This window comes from Pristis pectinata, chromosome 3 (assembly GCF_009764475.1).
Source record: "Pristis pectinata isolate sPriPec2 chromosome 3, sPriPec2.1.pri, whole genome shotgun sequence".
NCBI lineage: Eukaryota > Metazoa > Chordata > Chondrichthyes > Rhinopristiformes > Pristidae > Pristis > Pristis pectinata.
In genome coordinates, this window is record NC_067407.1 from 61,032,667 (window position 1) to 61,054,197 (window position 21,531).

Sequence of the window (21,531 nt, forward strand, 5' to 3'; positions counted from 1 at the left end):
TGTTTGATGATATTGCCAGCATCTCAAGAAGCAATAAAAAGAAGTCCTGTTGTATATCAGGTTTGCACTACAGAATATTGTTCAAAGATAATGTTGATAATAAAGGAAAGCAAAACTGTTTGATGTACTTTCTACAAGTGAAATTTTACACTGTTTTTGTTATCAAATTTTCCAGGAATGGTGAACTTCAGTGAAGTGGCAGGGTATCCCATGGTACAGCACTGGAAGCTGAAATCAACCCAATACCATGTAAAGCTGAACCAGCGCACACTTTCTACAGGTAAGCAGCTTCACTGTTGTGCTTCCTTGCAGTGAATAGGTAACCTTCCAATCTTCCTTTGTACTATTTCAGTTTTCTTTTTCCCAAAATCTGTATTGTCAGGAAGTTCTGGATTGATCACCTTGTCATGGGATTCTGTAAAGCTGAGGAAGTGCCGCATTGATAAAGGTGCCATATTGTAATGAGGATGTTAAATTGTGGCCTGATCTAATCTGTAAATGATCCTTTGGCACTGTTTTCAAAGGAGCAGTGCAAGTCTTCTGACATCTGAGCTAAAACCTAATCCTTCAACCAGCATCACCTAAGAGAGATCATCTGGGTTTTATTGTGGGTTATGGGACTTGCTGTGAGCAAATTGGATGGCCTCTTTCAACAGTGATTACACATTGTAAGTGTGTCACTGATGTGACGCACTTTCGTTCATGGGAGGCGTTATATCCATTCAATTCTTTCTTGTCTGTATGTGTTGCATCAGTTTTTATGTGCTGTGCCTTCTCCTGTATGTTAAATCGGTCGATAATGAGAGAAAAAGCAATTCAGGAACTGAATTAAATGTTTATAAATTAACCTTTAAAGTTAATCCCCAACAAAGCCTGAACACATAGCTCAGAGGAATGGAATTTTATTTCAGACTATAAAGGGAAATAAATAATTTTAGTCATTTAATTACACACCAGATCTTTATATCAACTGGAAGTTATCAGCTCTAGTACAAAGGAGGCTTTACACAAAAAAAAGTTCAAAAGGTATGAGAGTTAGTGGCTTTTAAGCTTGTCTGCAGTTATAAAAGGCATTGTTTGTTGAGCCAAGTCCAGCATTATGGTCAACAATTATAAGTGTAGTCTTCTCCTACACAGTGACTCCATCTGTTCTAAATACTTCAGTTTACTCTGTTTCAACAACTCATTTGATCCATCTGAGTAGGTACATAATGAGATGTAAAAAGCACCCACAGTTACTACAAGCTTGGGAGAAATAGTGCATTGTGTGTAGGGGCACTCCACTAGAAAAGGCATGAATATTTATGACTGAAAAGGGAGCTGTGATTTTGACAGTGTCTGTCACTGGTTGCAATGAATATAACATGAAAGAAGGAAGCTCAAAATTTATTATAGATAATTTAAATTCAGTTTTATTGAGTCATTTACAAGCATAGTATAAATGCAATTTTTTCCAGCCAAAGGGAAAGAATGTAATTTCCCCTTATACATTGAATTCTGGAGTAGTTGTCTTCAGGCTTCTGCAAAAGCACCACTTTCTCAGCACTACACCCATGTTGGATTTGTAGCAAAGGCACCACCTTATGTAATATTGAAAAAATGCAAATTCAGGAAGTCCCCAGGTGTCCAGTGTTTTATCTGTGTTTAGCCCGTTGATTTTGTCATCAACAGTGATTGGACCATTGGAGGTCCTCTAGACTTCCTTGGCAAGGGAAAGGAAAAATCACCCAGAAATTCCTTTTCCTCTCTCAGTCCAGTGAACTCCAAAAATGTATTTGTATTTTCATGCCTTGAGTGCTCCTGAGAGCAAGAGACATGGGGTTAGGATTATTTTGGATCGGGTTTCTCCCATAGTAAGTTTCAATCTGTTGTAACTCATTCTTTTGGCTCAAACATGAAAATAGTCATTTACGGAAGTGCTGGGGGGAGTTTAAAGGTGCAGTGGTACATCTGCAGGGCCTACAACTTCCAGAGGAAAATGGGAAGGAATAAAGACAATTCTCTCAATAAATTGGTTCTTGTTTGGAGAAATACAGCACAGAAAGAGGCCTTTCAGCCTATTCGGTCAATGCTAACTATCAGACACTCATTTTTACACTGATCCTACCCTAACCCATTTTATTGTCCCTGCATTCCCATCAACTCTCCTCGAGATTCTATCACTGATCTACACTCTGGGGGCAATTGACAGTGATTGATTAATCTACTAAACTGCATGTCTTTGGCATGTGGGAAGAAATCAGAGCATCCAAGGGAAACCCACACAGGCACAGGGAGAACATGCAAACTCCACACTGACAGCACCCGAGGTCAGGGTTGAACCTGGGTCATTGGAGCTATGAGGCAGCATCTCCACTGCGCCACTGTGCCGCCTGCAAGTATGAGGTAGGATGGGGTCAAAGGAGGCATCAAGGCCAAGAATTACAAATAGTGAGGCCTCAATTATTTTAACCTTTTCAAGTGTGTCCTTCATGTGAAGAAAGCAGGAATGATACGGGAGCCAGCAAACAGGTGGCAGAACACTGCTGGGCATCCAAGGGAATGCTCCCAAACCATAGAACCATAGAACCATACAGCACAAAACAAGCCCTTTGGCCCACCATGTTGTGCCGTCCATCAAACCACCCTCACACTATCTAACCCTTTCCTCCCACATATCCCTCTATCTCACATTCCTCCATATGCCTATCCAACAAACTCTTGAACCTGTCCAATGTATCTGCCTGCACCATCACCCCAGGCAGTGCATTCCATACACCAACCACTCTCTGGGTGAAAAACCTCCCCCTGAAATCTCCCCTGAACCTCCCACCCATAACCTTAAATCTATACCCTCTTGTCTTGGGCATTGGTGCCCTGGAAGGGAGGCGCTGACTGTCTACTCTATCTATTCCTCTCAATATTTTATATACCTCTATCATGTCTCCTCTCATCCTCCTCCTTTCCAGTGAATAAAGCCCTAGCGCCTTAAGCCTCTCCTCATATTCCATACGCTCTAATCCAGGCAGCATCCTGGTAAATCTCCTCTGCACCCTCTCCAACGCCTCCACATCCTTCCTATATAACTGAACACAGTACTCTAAGTGTGGTCTAACTAGAGTTTTGTAAAGCTGCATCATCACTTTGCGGCTCTTAAACTCAATCCCATGATTTATGAAAGCTAACATCCCATAGGCCTTCTTAACTGCTCTATCCACCTGTGAGGCAACTTTCAGTGAACTGTGAATATGAACGCCCAGATCCCTCTGCTCCTCTACACTGCCAAGTACCTTGCCATTTACCCTGTACTCTGCCCTGGAGTTTGTCCTTCCAAAGTGTACCACCTCACACTTCTCCGGATTGATCTCCATCTGCCACTTGCCAGCCCAGCTCTGCATCCTATCAATATCCCTCTGTAAGCTCCGACAGCCCTCCACACTATCCACAACACTGCCGATCTTAGTGCCGTCCGCAAACTTACTAACCCAGCCTTCTACCCCCTCATCTAAGTCATCTATAAATATCACAAAAAGTAGAGGTCCCAGAACCGATCCCTGCGGGACACCACTAGTCACTGCCCTCCAATCCGAATGCACTCCCTCCACCACAACCCTCTGCTTTCTACAGGCAAGCCAATTCCTAATCCACACAGCCAAGCTTCCCTGGATCCCTTGGCCTCTGACCTTCTGAAGAAGCCTACCATGAGGAACCTTATCAAACGCCTTACTAAAATCCATATAGACCACATCCACTGCACTACCCTCATCAATCTTCCTCTCTCAAAGAACTCAGGCTTGTGAGGCAAGATCTTCCCTTCACAAATATAGAGAGAGCACTGGAAAGAGGTGTGAGCTGGTGTGATACTTCTCAGTGTTTTTGTATGGCTTCCTGGTCATTTAATCATGTGTGATTATGTATGGCTTGACTGCAACCTGAGTACTGGTGTTGCCAAGCTGATCTGCATATTGGGGTGACTTTAAACTTCATCGAGTTTAGTTTGAGAGAATGAAGGAGATCTCAAAATTCTTGCAAAATAAAGTTATAAAGTGGTTAAGAGGTAAAGGAAAGGTTACAGGTATACCAAAATCACTAAAGATATCATTATAGCAAAAAAAAGGGCATAATAGATGAAACCATGTACATGGTTTCATCTTTATTGGAACAAATCTGAGACACTGAGAGGTTTTGTCAAACCATATGAAACCTTAGGTAGTCAACAGGGTGCCGTGCACAATGTGATCTCCATGTTAAAGAAAAGATGGAGAACCAATGAGAAGGTGGAGAAAATGGCTCACAAGGATGATACCAGAAAGAAGAGGTTATAAGTGTTGGGAAGAAAAAAACAAAGGCAAGGCCAAAGGGTGAACTAATGGTGCTGTTAAAATGTTGAGAAGCTTTCATAAGATAAACATAATGAGAATGTTTTGTTGTGGTGGAAACTATAATCAGGGCCCCTAAATATAACTTAGTCACTAATTAATCCAATAGCAAATTTAGGAGAAGCTTCTGTACCAAAAGAATAGTTAGACTGTAGATAATATGACCACATGAAGCATTTGAGGCAAATAACACAGATACATTCAAGGGAAAGTTAGATAACGAAATGAGAGAGAATTAAGTAAAAGGATGTGGTGAGGTGGAGAGGGGTTAGAGTATGCTTGGGGAGGGACTTTACTCCATTCCATGGCATAGATCTGTGGGCCTGAACATTCTTATTGTGTAAGAAATGAAAACCACCGATCAGACATATAAACTCTCACAAAAAATTTCATGACAATGGCCAGAAAGCTTATGTTTGTGATATTAGGAAAGAGATAAATGTTGGCCAAGGCTCTCCTCTGAACACCCGACTTCTTTAGGATGTATTACCATCCAAGATGGGAGGATGGTGTCTCACTTAACCACCATCTCAGACACCCTCAGTACTGCAGGGGAATGTCAGCCTATATTTAGTGATAACTTACTGTAGTTGGATTGCTGCATGCTCTACAGCATGCAATTCCAATTCCCCACCTTCCTTAGCTACTGCTGAAAAGTGTTTATGCTTTTTAGTGTTCCTTTTCCCTTTTTAAATAAAACAAAATGGCAAAATATCTATACATAGACATCAATTTGCAGCAAGACCTTCTGACGATCAAAACTTTATGCACCAGGCCATCAGTTGAGTGTGCAATGAGTTTATGCTGTTCAATAATGAAATGACAAATCTAGGTAACTTACAAATGGAAAATGTTCAAGCAACTGTGCATTTGGAATCCTAAGGCCTATAACTCACCAAGTTACTATTTTTACTCTATTGGGGCAACATTATCTTAGACTGCCTGGATGTCTGACAGAAATGGGAAGTACATAACTCTGTTGTTAATTCTGGGTAACCTGCAGTCCCAATTTAGACTTCAGGGCAATAGGACCAGACAGATCTCCCAACGTACTCCTCCCTAGAATACTTTTGATCTAGATTCCATTTGCTCACTCTTCCATTCTGAACACTAAAATGTAAAAAAAATTCAAGTTCCAAAAGTTTCTTGCAGTCTTGGGCTCATCCAGGAAGTATTTGTTTGATTTCACGTCATTTCAATGTTACAATACATTCTTGTGTGAATTAACCTTTTCCATTCCACTCTCCTCACTCCCTCTTACTGACAAGATGAAATTGCTACTTTTCTAGATGAAATTGTGTCTTCCTTACTAACACAACCAGAATATTTTCATTATTGAAAGTACCCATTAAATCCTCTTATTGATTTTTCTGCTGCAGTGGAAAAGTGCTAGTATCTCAACTTTCGCCTCATAATTAGGATTTCTAATCCTTGACAATGTCCCAGTGAATTTGTGCTGAAAGTTTTTATGTGACTTAAAAGTTGTCTCCAGAGTGAAGTGCCCAAAACAGGCTGCAGTAGTTTGTGACCTTTAAGTGCCTTGGACAGTTCTGTTCAGTCCATCTTTTTATTATGTCTGTCAAAATCCATAATCAGACTCAGATAATCACACAACAGCTCCATGAACACAAGTAGAGGAATATTTAAAATTTTAAAATATTTAATATCCACTTAAGCACACAGTTTCATATTTTCTGAGATCAGGACAAAAGTAATTTTATTAAAAGTCAAATGGAATTTTCATGCAGCCATCAAACTATGTGGCTGTACTAGAAAGAATACAGATCCTTGTACCTCACATCCCTTGGGAAGCAAGAATTCAAGGGAAAAAGTTAACATAATATATAATGTGATATCATAATGATGGAATGCATTCCTAAATATAAAAACATTGTTAAATTTATTATGGTGATAGAAACTGATCCAATAATAATTTTCAAAAGATAATTGGAGTTATGTTTGAAAGGGAGAAATCTTTAGGCCTGGGGAGAGGCCAGGAGTGGGGATTAATTGGATAGCTCTTTCAAAGGCACAGCGAGCTGATTGGCTTCCTTGCTGCATCACTCAATAATAGCTTCAGGATTTTGCAACGTGAGGATTTTGCAGCTTTCTAACTCTTTTGTGCCATTTGCAAAAAGAATAGTTTACGAACAAGTAAAGTTTTGTTGGAAGAAGTGTTAATGTAACCTGTGGTTTCATTAAATGTAAATGACCAAGATGCAGAGCTATCTCTGCACTGCCCTTTTGACAATTCTGATTACATATGCATTAGCGCAATATTGCAGGAGAACTAGCAGGTGACTGATATGATTCCCATTTCAATAAGTGATGTCCAACAAGTCCAGGAATCTACAGCTTACCCTTTGGTTGTAGAAAAGTTAATGGAGCCCTCAGTGCATCTATCAGTGTTGACATACTTTGATCTTGTTGGACAAGAGAGCCTTGTGATATGCCGCTTTTGCAGCAACATAACAATAAAACACTCAATTATCAAGCAGAAGCTTGAAGACTAAACAAATATGTAGGTTTGCCTTGTAAATAAACTATTACACCTATGGACATACTGACCCTTGATGCATTTGTGAAGATGTTATAAAATGGTGACAGGGATGGGATCTCAGGTAGATTTTATTTGGAATTGTTGAAAGACAGTGATGGCCCTCATTTAGCAAGTCCAGGTGAGTTTACAGCACCAAAACGACTTTTCACAGAGTTATTTATTTTTCCTCTGACCACTTGTATGGAACATTGTTAATCCAAAGCTGTGACATGTAATGAATGGCAGGAATGCAGGGCATGGCAAGCCACAGTGGCGAGGGAAAGTGGAAGTGACTTACCACTGAACTCTTATACTTACTGTGCCACTGTTGAATAGGAATGAGACATCATGGCCTCCCTGAGTGGCTACATTGGGATCTTCAGCATGTGAGCAGTTCGGCTTATATATCGAATGAATGGGCGTGTTCTTTAATCCTGTGCATTGGAGGCTCCATACTAGCCTGTGATGCAACCAGTCAGAATGCTCTCCACCATACATTTATGGAAATTGCAGGAGTCTTTGGTGACATACCAAATCTCTTCAAACTCCTAACGAAGTAGAGGTGCTGGAGTGCTTTCTTCATGATTGCATCAATGTGTTGGGCCCAGGGTAGATTCTCCGAGATGTTGACACCCAAGAGCTTGAAGCTGCTCACCCTTTCCATCACTGAGCCCTCAATGAGGACTGCTGTGTGATCTCCCAACTTCCCCTTCCTGAAGTCTAGAATCAATTCCTTAGTCTTGCTGACGTTGAGTGTAAGGTTGTTGTTATGACACCACTCAACCATCCGAACTATCTCACTCCTGTACGCCTCCTGTGCACCTTCCTAATCCTTCCTAATCAAATTATCCAGGTCTTTTTAATGAATTGTTTCTTGAAACCAGATTTCCTGATTAAGGTTAAAATGGGTATTAAGTCTTTTGGTCTTGAGCAGAAATATCTCATGTATCTATTTTCTTCTGCAAGACATAATACCCATTTTAACCTTAATCAGACTCCTGCCTGGTTCCTCTCACCAGCAGCCTCTTTTGCTTACCTGAAGTTGCTTATCAATTTATCCATATCGAAAAATTGTAAGATAGGTTAGGTTTTACATCTGATAGAACAGCTCTCATTTAATTTGATACTAGAAAATGGAATTATTCTTGCATTATTTTGATCCCTGAAAGTGAATGGTCAGGGTTAGGGTTAGAAGGTTATATTGAAGGATTTCCAGGTTTTTTTTTCCTTTTTTAAATTGGTAACAATGTCATTGAACAGAATAGCATTATTGAAACTTGATTGAAAAACAGTTGATGTGAGAAAAAAACTCACAGAGGCAGAAAAAGCACTTTGTGAGCAGATAGAATTAAACATTGATTTTATGTTAAAAAGACTTATTTTAGAATGACTATGGAGATGGTCCATTACCAGCACAACCACAAAAATGTGCTACTACTAACAGTGCCACAAGCTGCTCATAACATTTTATACAGGTTATGTAAATAAGGTACCTGAGGTACAGAAAATTGCTGAGAGAGGGCATTTTCAAGGATTAGTTAACAAGTGTTATGTTATTGCACACTAACCTTGAGACTTGTCCTCTTTAAACTGCTGACACTTCTTCAGATCCCAGTGTTTCCTTAAAGTGATTTATACAAAGGTGTTTAAGGACTGGGTACCTGTACAGTCTTTGGTGAGGCTTGCATCTTGGGGAGTTTATCCATTTAAGTTATTAAAAATGCAGACCTGAAGTAACTTCTGCTTCTGCAGTCGAGGAGGGTGAATGTGAGATAGGAACTCCAAGAGGTGAAGAACCGGCAAGCTGCACTCTTTGCCTTGGAACCCTCCAAGATCATCTTCAGATCCAGAGTCCACTTTGCGGAGTAGGATGAGACATGCTCACACTTCTTCCAAAAGGTTCACAGTGGGAGCTCTGTGATTCACAGCCTTAAGGAAGAGGATGGCTCAGGAACATCCACACAGACAGGCAGATTGATGATCTTCAAATCCTTCTGTGCCAGTCTGTATGACAGAAAGACCACAGACAGCACAACCTCCCAGAACTTCCTGTCCTTTATCACAGGGATTTTAGATGACAGCAAACGGGAGAGTCTGGAGGAGCTGACTGGCTCCATCCATTCCCTTGGCTTGAATAAAACTCTCGGAAGTGATGGCTTTTGAGCAGAGTTGTACTCGGCTCTGTTGGGGTTGGATGGGCCCAGAGCTGCTGGAAATGTACAATGCCATGTCAGTCTCCATGAGGAAGACTAGTAGCATGTCAGTCTCCATGAGGAAGGGCATCATTACCCTCATGAACAAGCAGAAGAGGGAGAGGGAGAACATCAGAAATTGGAGACCATTTTGCTGTTGAATGTAGATTATGAGATCCTGTCTGAGGCCATCACCAACTGGGTCAAATCTGCTCTGGGACAGGTGATCCACCCGGACCAAACCTGTGTTGTACCTGGCAGGAAAATCTTTGACAGCCTTGCACTGCTCAGGGATACCATTTCCTACATGCAGGACAGAGGGGTGGGTGCCTGCGTGGTCAGCTTGGACCAGGAGAAGGCCTTTGACAGGCTATCACACACGTACATGATGGATGTGCTCTCCAAAATGGGTTTTGGGGAGGGAATCGGAAATTGAATCCAACTGCTCTATACAGATATCTGGGTGGGTGGGAGACAGATAGCTTCTGCATTAAGTTTGGAGTCAGGCAGGGTTGTCCACTCTCCCCGGTTTTGTTTGTGGGTTGCATAGAACCCTTTGCTGACTCCATCAGGAAGGACGAGACGAGAGTATAAGAGGGGTGATATTGCCAGGCAGTGGAGGCACCCAAGTCAAAACCTCCCCATACATGGATAATGTTGCTGTCTTCTGCTCGGATCCATGGTCACTTCACAAATTGATCAGCATCTGCGACCAGTTTGAGTTGGCATCAGGGGCCAGAGTCAACCGCAATAAGAGCAAATCCATGATCTTCGGTAACTGGCTCAACTGATCCAGCATCCCCTTCAACATGACTACCTGAAGGTGCTGGGGATCTGGTTCGGAGGGGCTGAGGCATGTGACAAGAATTGGCTGAAACGGATTGGGAAGATCAAACAAAAATTGGGTCTGTGGAAACAGCGTTCTCTGTTGATAACTGGGAAGAACTTGGTTATCAGGTGCGATGTGCTTTCAGGGCTGCTGTACTTGGCACAGGTGCAGCCCGTTCCCTGCTCCTCCCCCTCGGTAATCACTCAGGCCATCTTCCAATTCATCTGCAGGTCCAAGATGGAGTGAGTCTGATGGGTAGCAATGCACAAGTCTCCAGGGAGTAGGTGCAAAAGCGTACCCAGCATTGCCCTCATTCTGATGACCACCTTTGTGTGTGGCTGCATCAGGCTGTGCAGTGGGCCCCAAGTGTCACTATGCGCTGAGGTTCTACCTGTCCCTGGTGTTGCAGAGGAATGGCCTGGCCCTGTTGCCACACAACATCCCAGTCAGCTGGACGTTGCCGCACTACGTGCCCTTTGTGGAAGAGTTCTTCCAAGCAAAGACCTTTGACCACAAGTCCATCAGGCAGTGGTCAGCACGGAATATCCTGTAGACACTGCAGGACGGGCATACTTTGGGGTGGTTCCTTGAGCAAACTGTCCAAATCATCTGGCAGATTGCCTCAACGCCAAAACTCACCAACAAGCACCAAGACCTTGCTTGGCTGGCAGTAGGAGGGGCCCTTACAATCAGCTCCTTCCTGTACAGACGACATATCATCCCCAACGCATGCTGCCTTCAGGGCGGCTACAGTGGGGAAGAGACTGTCATCCACCTCTTTGCAGACTGTGGATTTGCTAAGGGAGTGTGGAGAAGGATGTAAGGGTCTGTGTCCCGGTTCATCCTCAGCAGCTGCGAAACGGGACTCTCTGATCTACAGGCTCTTCCCGGGGACACACTCTGAGGCAGACATCAAGTGCTGCTGGAAGGGCATCAACTCAGCGAAAGATGCCCTTTTGTCTGCCCGAAACTTGTTGGTCTTCCAACACAGGGAGATGTCTGTAAGGAAATGGTAATTAGCACATCCCAGACTGCAGGAGTACGTGCTGAGAGATGCACTGAAGCTCGGTGCAGTCAATGTTAAGGCTCCGTGGGGAAGGACCACAGCCTAGGCTCCTTCCACTTACGCATATGGAGGGGCTGAGTTGGATGGGGAAGCCCCTCAAACAACAAAAGGGTGTATCACCCCAGGGGGCCACGTAATTGGTAATGGTGCTATGGTTTTAAAAAATAAGTTAATACTGCTGAATGTAATGACCATGAATGTAAAAGTTTTGCACTGATCCTTTTGTATATATTTGTTCATTATTCATGAAGTTTATTTTTGAAAAATAATAAAAAGTTATTAAAATGCTCCTGAGTTCATACTTAAGACATTTAGTTTTTATATTTTGAATGGATAAAGCTCTGTGCTGGCAATATATTTTACAATGTTGACCATGGATCTTGCCTTGAGAATGTGGCTTTCAAAATGTGTGAAGACTACTGACCAATCATATTTGTTTTTAGAAACATGATTGAACATGTCAGTTGATAATGTAACTAGGCTACCTGGGGGATAAAGCCCAGATTAGTAAAAGGACAGAGGCAATGGATGACTTTGAATATGCAGGTTTTATTTAAGATCATTACTAATTTAGTTGCAATTTATTCTGGGAACCATGGTTTGATGCATTTACCTCTTTTTTTATTAATAACTGAAAATGGCTGATTTTGTCAAATAATTTTAATGGAAAAATGGCCCAAAAACCCGAGTCATAAATAAATCTACTTGATCAGTTTTGATACTATTAACTGAGGGTTAAATATTAGTTTGGAGTGATATTGAATTTTTTTTCGTTCAATTGAAGGAGCAGCTGGACTTCTGATTTGTTGTCTCAATTGAAAGATGGCATCTCCAGATGTGCAGCACTCCCTCTGTACTGCACTGGAGTGTTAACCTGGAATTTTGCACACAAGTCTTTAGAATTGGACTTGAACCCACAGCTCAAACCAAGGATATGAGAGTGAGCCAGAGTCAATGCTGAGAACCATTTAAAGTACATGCGCACAGCATCTGAGGTTTATATCTTCAAAGTAATTCAGTGAATTGGTGCTTTACATTGTCATTTCAGAAACACATGGCTTGATTCTGTCTCAGACTGTTGAGGTAAAAATCCTTTCTGTGTCAGTCTTTTGTAATATGGGTTTTCCCAGTCTCCAGTTACTTTTAGCTGGGAAGGTCATGTATCAGTGTACATATACCCACAATGCAATTCCACAGACTGGAGCTGTAAATCATATAAAGGAACTTGATTGTGGTTGTTGGAGGCCAATCAGCCCAGCCCAGATCATCACTGCAGTAATTCCTCGTCCTAGTTCCAGCTATCTTCAGCTGACCTTCCTTCCACCACAGGGTCAAAAGGTAGGATGTTCACTAATTATTGTGCAATGTTCAATACTAATAGCATCTCTTCAGAAAATAAAACAGTCCATGGCAGCTTGCAGAAAGACCTAGACAATGCTCAGACATGGGCTGACAAATAATATTCACATCAAGCAATGGCCAAGAGAGCATCTAACCACCTACTCTTAGCATTCAAAGTTATTACAATCACTGAGTTTGTATTTGTCATATTTTGCTGTGTGTAGTTTACCTGTAAGGCTAGCATTTATTGTTCTTTTCTTATTAATCTTACGACTATAGTGGTGAGGTGCAACTTGAACTGCTGCAGTCCTTCTGGGGAAGGTACTCCCACAGTGCTCTTGGCAAGGGAGTTCTGGAATTTTGAGCCAATGATGATGAAGAAACTACAATTTATTCTATGATAGGATGTTGTGTGATTTGGAGGGGAATCAGCTGGTGGTGGTGTTCCAGTGCACCTGCTGCCCTTGTCCTTAGTTGAAGGATTAGTGGGTTTGGGAGATACTCTGGAGCAGCCTGCATGAGTAACTGAATTTGAATATTGATGGTGATGTTAATACCATTGGATGTCAAGGGTAGGTTGTTAGACTCTCTGTTGGAGATGGTCATTGCCTTAGCTTAAGATCCCTCAGTCACACAACAAACTCAGAGCACGTTCAGCTGTGCATGAAGCTAGATAGGGATGAAGCTAGACTTTTGGTCTTGTGGAGTCTGTAGTGAGGGAGACAAAAGTTTGTTGAAGCTGGGTTGTCATTCAAACTAAAGGTTTGATTTACGAGCATCGAGGTTAGATATTTCAGATCTTCCATAAATGTCTTTCATTCTTTTGCCTAATAATTCTCTTTGACTTGAAATAATTGAAAATAAAGTGCATTGACTAATAGTGGTAGAAATGAATTTTTAGAGTGATGGATAGTGTTCAATCAAGCAGCCACTTTGTCCAGGATAATGCTTGGCTTCTTCAGTGTTGTTGGAGTTGCACTGCTGAGGTAAGATGTTTCTTCCTGGTTTTGACTTGTTCCTTGCAGATGGTGGAAAGGCTTTGGAGTGTCACAAGATGAATTGCTCACTGCAGATTACTCAGCCTCAGACTGCTTTTTGTATTTATGTGTATTTGAACATTAATGGTGATGTTAATGTCACTGAATGTCAAGGGTAGACCATTAGGCTCTCTTTATTGGCGATGGTCATTGCCTGGCACTTTTGTGATGGGAATGCAACTTACCACTTAACAACCTGTACTTGAAGGTTGCCCAGGTCTTGCTGAGTGCAGGTATGGGCTGCTTCATTTGTTGAGGAGCTGAAAGTGATATTGAACATTGCACAACCATCAGTAAATATCCCCACTTCTGACTTTATGGTAGAAGGAAGATTATTGATGATTATTGTTGAAGATGGTTGGGCCGAGGGCACTGCCCTGAGAAACTATTACAGTGACATCCCAGAAGTGGGATGATTGACCTCCAACATCCACAACCATCTTTCTTTGTGCATGTTATCATTCTAACCACTGAAGTGTTTTCTCCTAATGCCCTTTGACTAATTTTACCAGGCTCCTTGACGTCACACATGGTCAAATGCTGCATTGATATCAAGGCAGTCATTTTCACCTTATTCTGGAATTCAGCTCTCTGGTCAACTTGCTTAAATGAGTGCAGCTCCTAGCTCTTTAGACCCTCAATTCCATACAGACAAACAGATTGCTTCATTCACCGCACCTACACAATGCACTGTCAATAAAATGTGATTCATTTCTGACCCTTGGCTGCCTTGACAGCACCTCCCAAATCTCTGATCTCCACTAACTGAAGAGTACTTGATGCTTGAAAGAGCAAAGTGATCTATGTTTTCACAAAAATGCTGAACTTCAATGGAAAATATATAAAAATAGCTGAACAAAATAAATTCTAATCATCTCTGAATTCCCTTTAATTATCGGGAGTTTTACTGTCGTTTTTATATTTAGTCATCTCAACTTCAGCACTTCTGTTCGGATGTGGAAATCTTCACTACTTTAAGCAATATGTACTTTTGGCTAAGGTAGAAAACTGCAAAGCTACCTCCACGTTGTCCCAAAAATATGTCACAGGTCCTAGCTCAGGAAAGGTGCCTGTAACCAACTGATCTGACATTTCAAGTGTCCACACCCACTTCCTACAATAAACTCCAGAATGAAGCTACTAATCACCACCCTGGACCCAAATGAAAGATTGGACTAAAATTTTCCCCAAACTTAGTTCACTTTATATTGACAAAGAATGCTTGGATATCACTTGCTCTGGATATGAGTATTGGATGGAGGGGAAAAGAGTCAATGTATGTTTGCATATAGCACCTCCTCTGACCTACACTGTATTTAATCATGGACTTTTGAATCTTTAGTCATCTACCTGGATTACTGCTAATCATTTCCATATATCATCTTGGTAGCTATTTACTTACTTGTTTCCTTCAGATACTGCTTTTGTTTTAAGTAATTCTGAACAAATTTTGAACCATTTCAGTCTTAAGAGCAGATTAAGGTTTTTGCTATCAAATATAATCATAAACTGCTTTCTTTTTCCACTTTGTACTGCATTGATCTGCGGTGCAATAGTTCCTTGGTGTCAAGAAATCATATTTAATAGGCATGACAGTGAGATTTCAAGGTAATGAAAATCAGTAAAATAAGGAATGGGTTTGCAATTCTGCTACTTACAGCCCCGTAATGCATTACCAAATGCACACTATAAGTATATCAGGTTAGCAAATTGCAATGAAATTGATGTCCATGTTTATATTTTCAAAATGAATCCAGCAAAGCTCCTCATAGAAGATGTATAAGTCATGCTTGGAGTAATGGCATTAGTGGAGGATTTTTTTTCAGCAAGAATAGGCTGGGTTGCAGCATTTATTTTGGGCAAATCACTTTTATGATTGATATTTGTGGCCTGAATGATTGGATTACATTCCTGATTTTTAGAGGGATGACAAGCCACACAGGGAGCCGGAATGTTATGTTGTCTTTTTTTTAAAACTGTTAACAGAACAAGCACAAAATGAATATGCCTTTAGTTTGAGATCCCTCAGACACACAACAAACTCAGAGCACATTCAACTGGCATGAAATCAGATGGGGATAAAGCTAGACTTTTGGTCTTGAAGAGTCTGCAGTGGGCGAGACAAAGGTTTGTTGATGCTGGGATGTCATTCAAAGTATGAAAGTTTTATTTGGGAGCATTCAGGTTAGATATTTCAGATCTTCCATAAATGTCTTTCAGTCCATTGCTTAATAATTTTGTTTGACTTGAAATAATTGAAAATAAAGTGTGTTGACTAAAGCAATTGCAATTCACTCATAATGCAATTACTGGAAAAAGGTGAAAGCTGAGAAATCTAAATTGCATTAAAAATTCAGTTTGCAGGAAAAGACAACTTTGAGTTCAGTGATTTAAAAATAGTTGTGAGCATTTTCACTGCACATTAATTCTGGATGAAAATAATTTTGATTAATAACTTTTCCATTGTTCCTTAAAGAGAAAATATGAATGTTCTGCTTATTGAAAAATTGTTGTGTAAAGCCCAATGATAATTTAATTATTCAAAAACTTTTTTTCTGAAATTGAACAGAGGAAACAACAAGACTAGTTATCCACTTATGCAAGTATTTTAGGTTCTCCTTTTACATCAGCAATATGTTTGTTCACCTTCAGATGGAAAGTAATTGTGAATTTGGTGCATTATTATAGTGTCTGCTTCACTGGCAGTGGGACTATCCAAACTTTGCATTTTAATGGTAACTTGGCTTTGTTTAGGTGGGTAAGGGAAGGAAGTAGGCAGAGCAAGTGGCAGAAATAGTGAAGGTAAAAGAATGAGGAGATGCTAAAATAAAAGAGTTGGAAAATGCAGAAAATATAAAACAGAAGATAGAAACAGTTTCATGTGCCTATCCTCCCATCACAGAGAGAGGGAATGAGAGAGAGAATAAATAAATAAATCAGATAAATGATATGCAAACCAGTTCGTAAATAACATGAACATATGAATTAGAAAATGGTCACCACACTTTATGCATATTTCAGTGAGGACAATATGATCAACTTTGAAAAACCAGTGTATAAAACAGAGCAATGAAAGGCGAGATAAAGTGGCACGGTATTAGAGAGTGTGGGGGGGGGGGGGGTGAAGAGGAGGAGGAGTGTGGAAATAAAACTTGGTTAAGCAGGAGAAATTGAATTTTGCACCGATCCACTGATCCTGCCAGAGGAGTTATGGTTAGGAAAAGAGAATGTCTTTTCCACTGGGGCATTAGACATCTGTGTCACAATGTTATCTACCCTATACTGTTGCAACATCCATTCCTTCTTACTCCATAGTCCTCACATTCAAGCTTGCACAGCAAAGCAGTAATAACTTTTTAAAAATAAGTTTCCACTCTGCCAATATCTACTCCACTATCCTGGTTTCAACCTTCAGTTACAGCACACTTGCTTCATTTTGACAACTGGTACAGCTCAGCTCCTTTCCAATGTCAGCCTCCAGAGCTGTACAGAATCAATCCTGTGGTAGTGCCCTACCCCTGTCACAGCCTCTTGGTCACTTTGGCAAAATGAGGTTTCTAGTAAAAATGAAGCTAGAAATCATCAGCAGACAGGTGCAACCAGTCCCATACTTCTTGATCAAGTTATCACAGGTGCCATATTGATAAAGAGAAGGAAAGGAAGAAGAATAAAGCTCTCAGCAGCATTAGAGAGGAAGGATCTTCACTCAGAAAATCAAAGTTTGTGTGGAACTAAGAAACAACAAGGGGATAAAATCATAAGTGAACATTGTATAAAGACCAATAAACAGTAGTAAAAATGAGCAGCATCGTAGAACTTAGAAGTACACAATAACAAAGGTAATATGATAAACATAGAAGGCTTGAATCTACCTACAGATTAGGCAAACCATATTAGCAGTAGTAGTGTGAAGGATGATTTTATGGAATAAATAAGAGTTGATCTTCGAGATTAGTATGCTAATAAACCAATGAGAGGGGCAGGTTATTTTAGATTTAGATAACGCAACATAAAAAGGTTAATTGATGAACTGATAGTTAAAGGGGGATAAGAGGGGAAGTTGATCATAATATGGTAGAATTTTATAGGAAGGCTGAAAGTGAGTTAGTTTCATCAGAACCCAGGGTCTTAATTTGAATAAAGCAAATTTGAAGACATAGGGCATGAGACACCAGTTGGCCTTGGTGGATGAAGAAACTCATTGGGCAGCACCATTAGGCAGCTTGTAGAGCTACTGCCTCACAGTGCCTGAGATGTGAGTTCAGTCCTGAGCTCGGGTGCTATCTGTGTAGAGTTTGCATGTTCTCCCTGTGACCAGGTGTGTTTCCCCTGAATGCTCCCGTTTCCTCCCACATGATTGGTCAATAGTCTGAACTCAATGTCTACATCCTAAAGACATGCAGATCTGTAGCTTAGTTGGCCGCTGAAAATTGTATATGTGAGTGGTAGAACCTGGGGGGAGTTGATGGGAGTGCAGGGAGATTATAAAGATGGATTAATGTTGGATTATTGTGAATGAGTGGTTGATGGTTACTGCATACTCTATGGGTTTTTACCGTGCTGTATTTCTCTCTATGACTCTGACTCCAGTAAAAGGTATGACAGCACAGTTGCAATTGCTAACTTTTGAAAATTAATACATAGTTTACAAGTAACAGTTAATCTTTAATTAAAGAAAACACGTAAGTGCTCCAACCATGCCGATCTTGAAAAATTAATGACAGCTAAGTCAGAGGTAAAGGCTTTTAATGTTGCCAAAGAAGGTCCTAAGCCTTAACATTTTAACAAATTGTAATTCAGCAAAGGAGGGCTCAGCCATTGATTAGGACAAGGAACATGGAACATGAGAGTAGGCTAACAAAGAACAACTGTTCATCTGGCTTTAAAGTATGTAAGCATAAGGGCTTCTGGCATGTCTTGATGGGGTTTATGTGAAGTTTCTCCTGGCTGGGGTTTCCAGAACCTGAGGTCACAGTCTCAAAATAAAGGGTCAGCCATTAAAGACAGGGATGAGAAGAAATTTCTTCAATCAGAGGATCATGAATCTTTCAGAAGTCAGTACCCAAGAGGGCTGTGGAGACTTGGTCATTGGGTAAATTGAAGGTAGAGCTCAATAGATTTTTAGATATTGAGAGAATCACAGGATTTAGGAGTCAGCACAGTAAACTGGGGTTGAGGTGAAAGATTAGCCATATTCTTAGAGAATGGCAGAGCAGGCACAAAGGGCCAAATGGCCTGCTTCAGCTTCTTAGGTCCTCCAAGTGTGGTCCAATCAAGGTTTAATATAGTTTAAAATACTTCCCTACTTTTCAATTCTGCCCTTCCAAAAATAAACCCTCGTGCTTGCAGCAAGCCATTTAAGGTAAATAGATCACAGATTCATTCATTGATGTGTTATAGCTAGTGTAGATGGACCTGCACAGCAGAATGTGAGAGGATTTTATGGACCATTTGGCTTTTCCTGGCTTATTATTAAAGTACTGCCTTAGTGTAAAGTGTAAAGATGGTCATCTAGTTTGCATTGGGGACTGGTGGCTCAGCAGGCTTCCTTTGATAATTATCTCTTCATCAAGGTCTGTACTAACCCATCCTCTGCTCAGCTGGGTGATGAGGCTGGGTCACATATCCCCTAGCAGCCTTCTACATCCTCCTCCTCTTCCTCCTGCTTCCCTTGAAGCTGTGCCTCCTGGCACTCAGGATCTAGCTCTGCCAATCACTTTTCTTCCAGAAGGATGCCTGCCTGCAGTTGATGAGGTAGTGCAGCATCAAGCTCACTGCCACGAAGTCTCTGCACCTGCTGAGATGTATACAGGGTGTCCTGGACTACACCAGGCAATGGAACCTCATCTTTAGGAGACTTAGGGCATTTTTTACAACAGTTCTGGGCACTTCAAGTTGACATTCAGCTGCTGCGTTTGGAGTCTGAAGCAATGATTGGGGAGCTCTTGTAGCCAAGATCCATCCCTCCAGAAAGGGACTGAGGAAGAATGTGTGTCACTGGGGAATATGGTACAGATGGTATAGACCCAGACATTCTTCATATGGCTGAAGACCAGCTGAAACAGGGTGGGGTGGGAGGTAGTGGTAAACTGTGATGGAAAGGTACAGGTTGCTTTGCTAAATTCTGAAGTTTTCTCAAATTTGAGGCTTACAACTTTCTTTGGTAACATTACAAGCCCTTGCCTCTGACTTAGCTCCATCTTTAATTTCTTGAGATATGCATAGTAAGAAAATACTTTCCTGTTTTGTTTCGCCTTACAAATTAACTATTAGTTTTAAACTCTATCCAAATGCTCAGAGGTAATGGAAACCCTTACGGGCATCTGAATGTTGTCCATTGCTGCATGCACTCATGGGAAGCAAGCTTCTCTGGCAGACCCCGGTGCCAGAGATTCTACCCTCTGAAATGAAATCTAAAGAGAGAAACTCATTCCTCTGGGAGCAGAGTGTCTGGGAGGAGAGTTTTTGGGAGATTTCTCTAAAACTACGTTGAGAAGCAAATTCAGAGATATGGCATAGGTCTGCCCTGGCTACCTGGAAACTGAGAGACATGGTACACTTGACCACCACTGAAGGAGATGTTCAGGCACCAGGTTGCAACAGCAGATGTTCCTGGTGGATTTCACCTATCTTTGTTGTGGCTGCCTTGGAAAAGCTGAGTCTGTGAATGCATTGGTCAGCAGATACATCCTGGTAGGATGTGGTGTCTCTGAAGACTATGGGAGTAGGCTCTTCATTGATGATCGTGTCTTTACCTCCTACCCCGAGGTCCTGACCACCAGTGATGGCGTACTATCAGCAGTGTCACCACTAAGGTTTCCATTCGATCAGTACCTCAGCAGCGAAATGCTAGGGAAAAAAAAAACTCCCTGTTAGTTTGAGCAGACACAGTGGACATGGGAAAATGCTTGAGCAGTCTGCAGTCAGTTCTGAGGCTGCCCCGTCAGACCTCCCGATGTCAGCAGCTCCTTCCTTAAAATAGCACGAAAAACAAGAAAACAGCATGAGGTCTGAACTGTGATTTGCATTGGTGCAGGCACAAATGTGCATGATGAAAATAATGAAGTAATTAGGTGTGCTTCTGATGCAGGGAAATTGTAAGGTGTGTGAACATAGATTGTGCACATTGGCACAATTTCATCTGGAAATGATTGCTTGATTGCCACTCTGGGTAAAATCAATTTTTAAGCACATTGCACCAAAATGTACAGTGCCACACAATCCAGTTTCTAAGCTGTTGTTACTAAGGCATCAATTGTTGACATTTTAATGAACAGATACCTGATCAAAATTAATTAAAACCTGAGCCATAGTATTTTGTTTTTATGGTTCATCTCAATCTTGTGACCTTCCATGCTTGTGATGAATCAAATAAAGCTATATGCAAGCAATTTTGATAGATTCCTTGTGGTCAGGGATAGAGTAGCATGAACACAGTTTGTTTAGGAATAAAAGGAGCTCGATTTCCTTCCTTGATAATGACACATTCCCCCAGAGACTACAGATGCTAACTGAACAGAACCTAAGGAAGAAAAATAAGCAAGGATGAGTAAGGAACAAGGATCCACAAATGTGACAGCATCTCTCAAAGCCAAAGTATAATGACAGCATATTTCGCAGGGAAGCAGAGTAAAGCAAAACAAAAATCATTTCTGAAACATTGAACACTGGCTATTTTTAGAAATATAAATGTTTACTTGTATACTTCTAAAACAAAAAAAAAGAAACAATTGTTCTACAGTTTCAGAAGAAGAGGTTAAATCCCAGCCAATATCTTGCTTTGAATCCTGGTCTTGACTGATGTGTAGCATGGACAAGTTTTACTGGTTCCTCTCTGCAAGTAGACAGGTCAATGTATTGTGTTGGAATATGCCATCTGAGGAAGACTGTTTATTTCCTAAGCCTTGAAAGCAAAATAATAAAATGGTGAAATGTCTAACCGGGTGATCTTTTCCTTATGGTTATGCATAGCCAAGACAAAGAGAGTCAAAGTTGAGTTTGTGTGTTTTTTCACCAGAGAATATATATTATTGCATTACAGCATCTGAACAGCAATTTAGAAACTACCAGCATTACATTATTTGTTATTGTCCTCTGAATATTGGCCAAAGCCCGTCTCTTATGTTTTTTTCCCCATATAGGTACCTACACATATCTGGTGTCATCCTG

At 41.0% G+C, this 21,531-nt stretch overlaps 1 protein-coding gene across 4 annotated transcripts in view; it reads left to right on the plus strand.

Moving 5' to 3' along the window:
• astn1 (astrotactin 1) overlaps positions 1-21,531 on the plus strand; it is a 1,815,355-nt gene that overhangs the window by 1,512,513 nt on the left and 281,311 nt on the right. For all 4 annotated transcript variants that reach the window (XM_052011000.1, XM_052011002.1, XM_052011001.1 and 1 more), the window contains one exon: positions 176-280. In XM_052011000.1, coding sequence (XP_051866960.1) covers positions 176-280 — 105 coding nt within the window. The remainder of the gene's footprint in view (positions 1-175; positions 281-21,531) is intronic.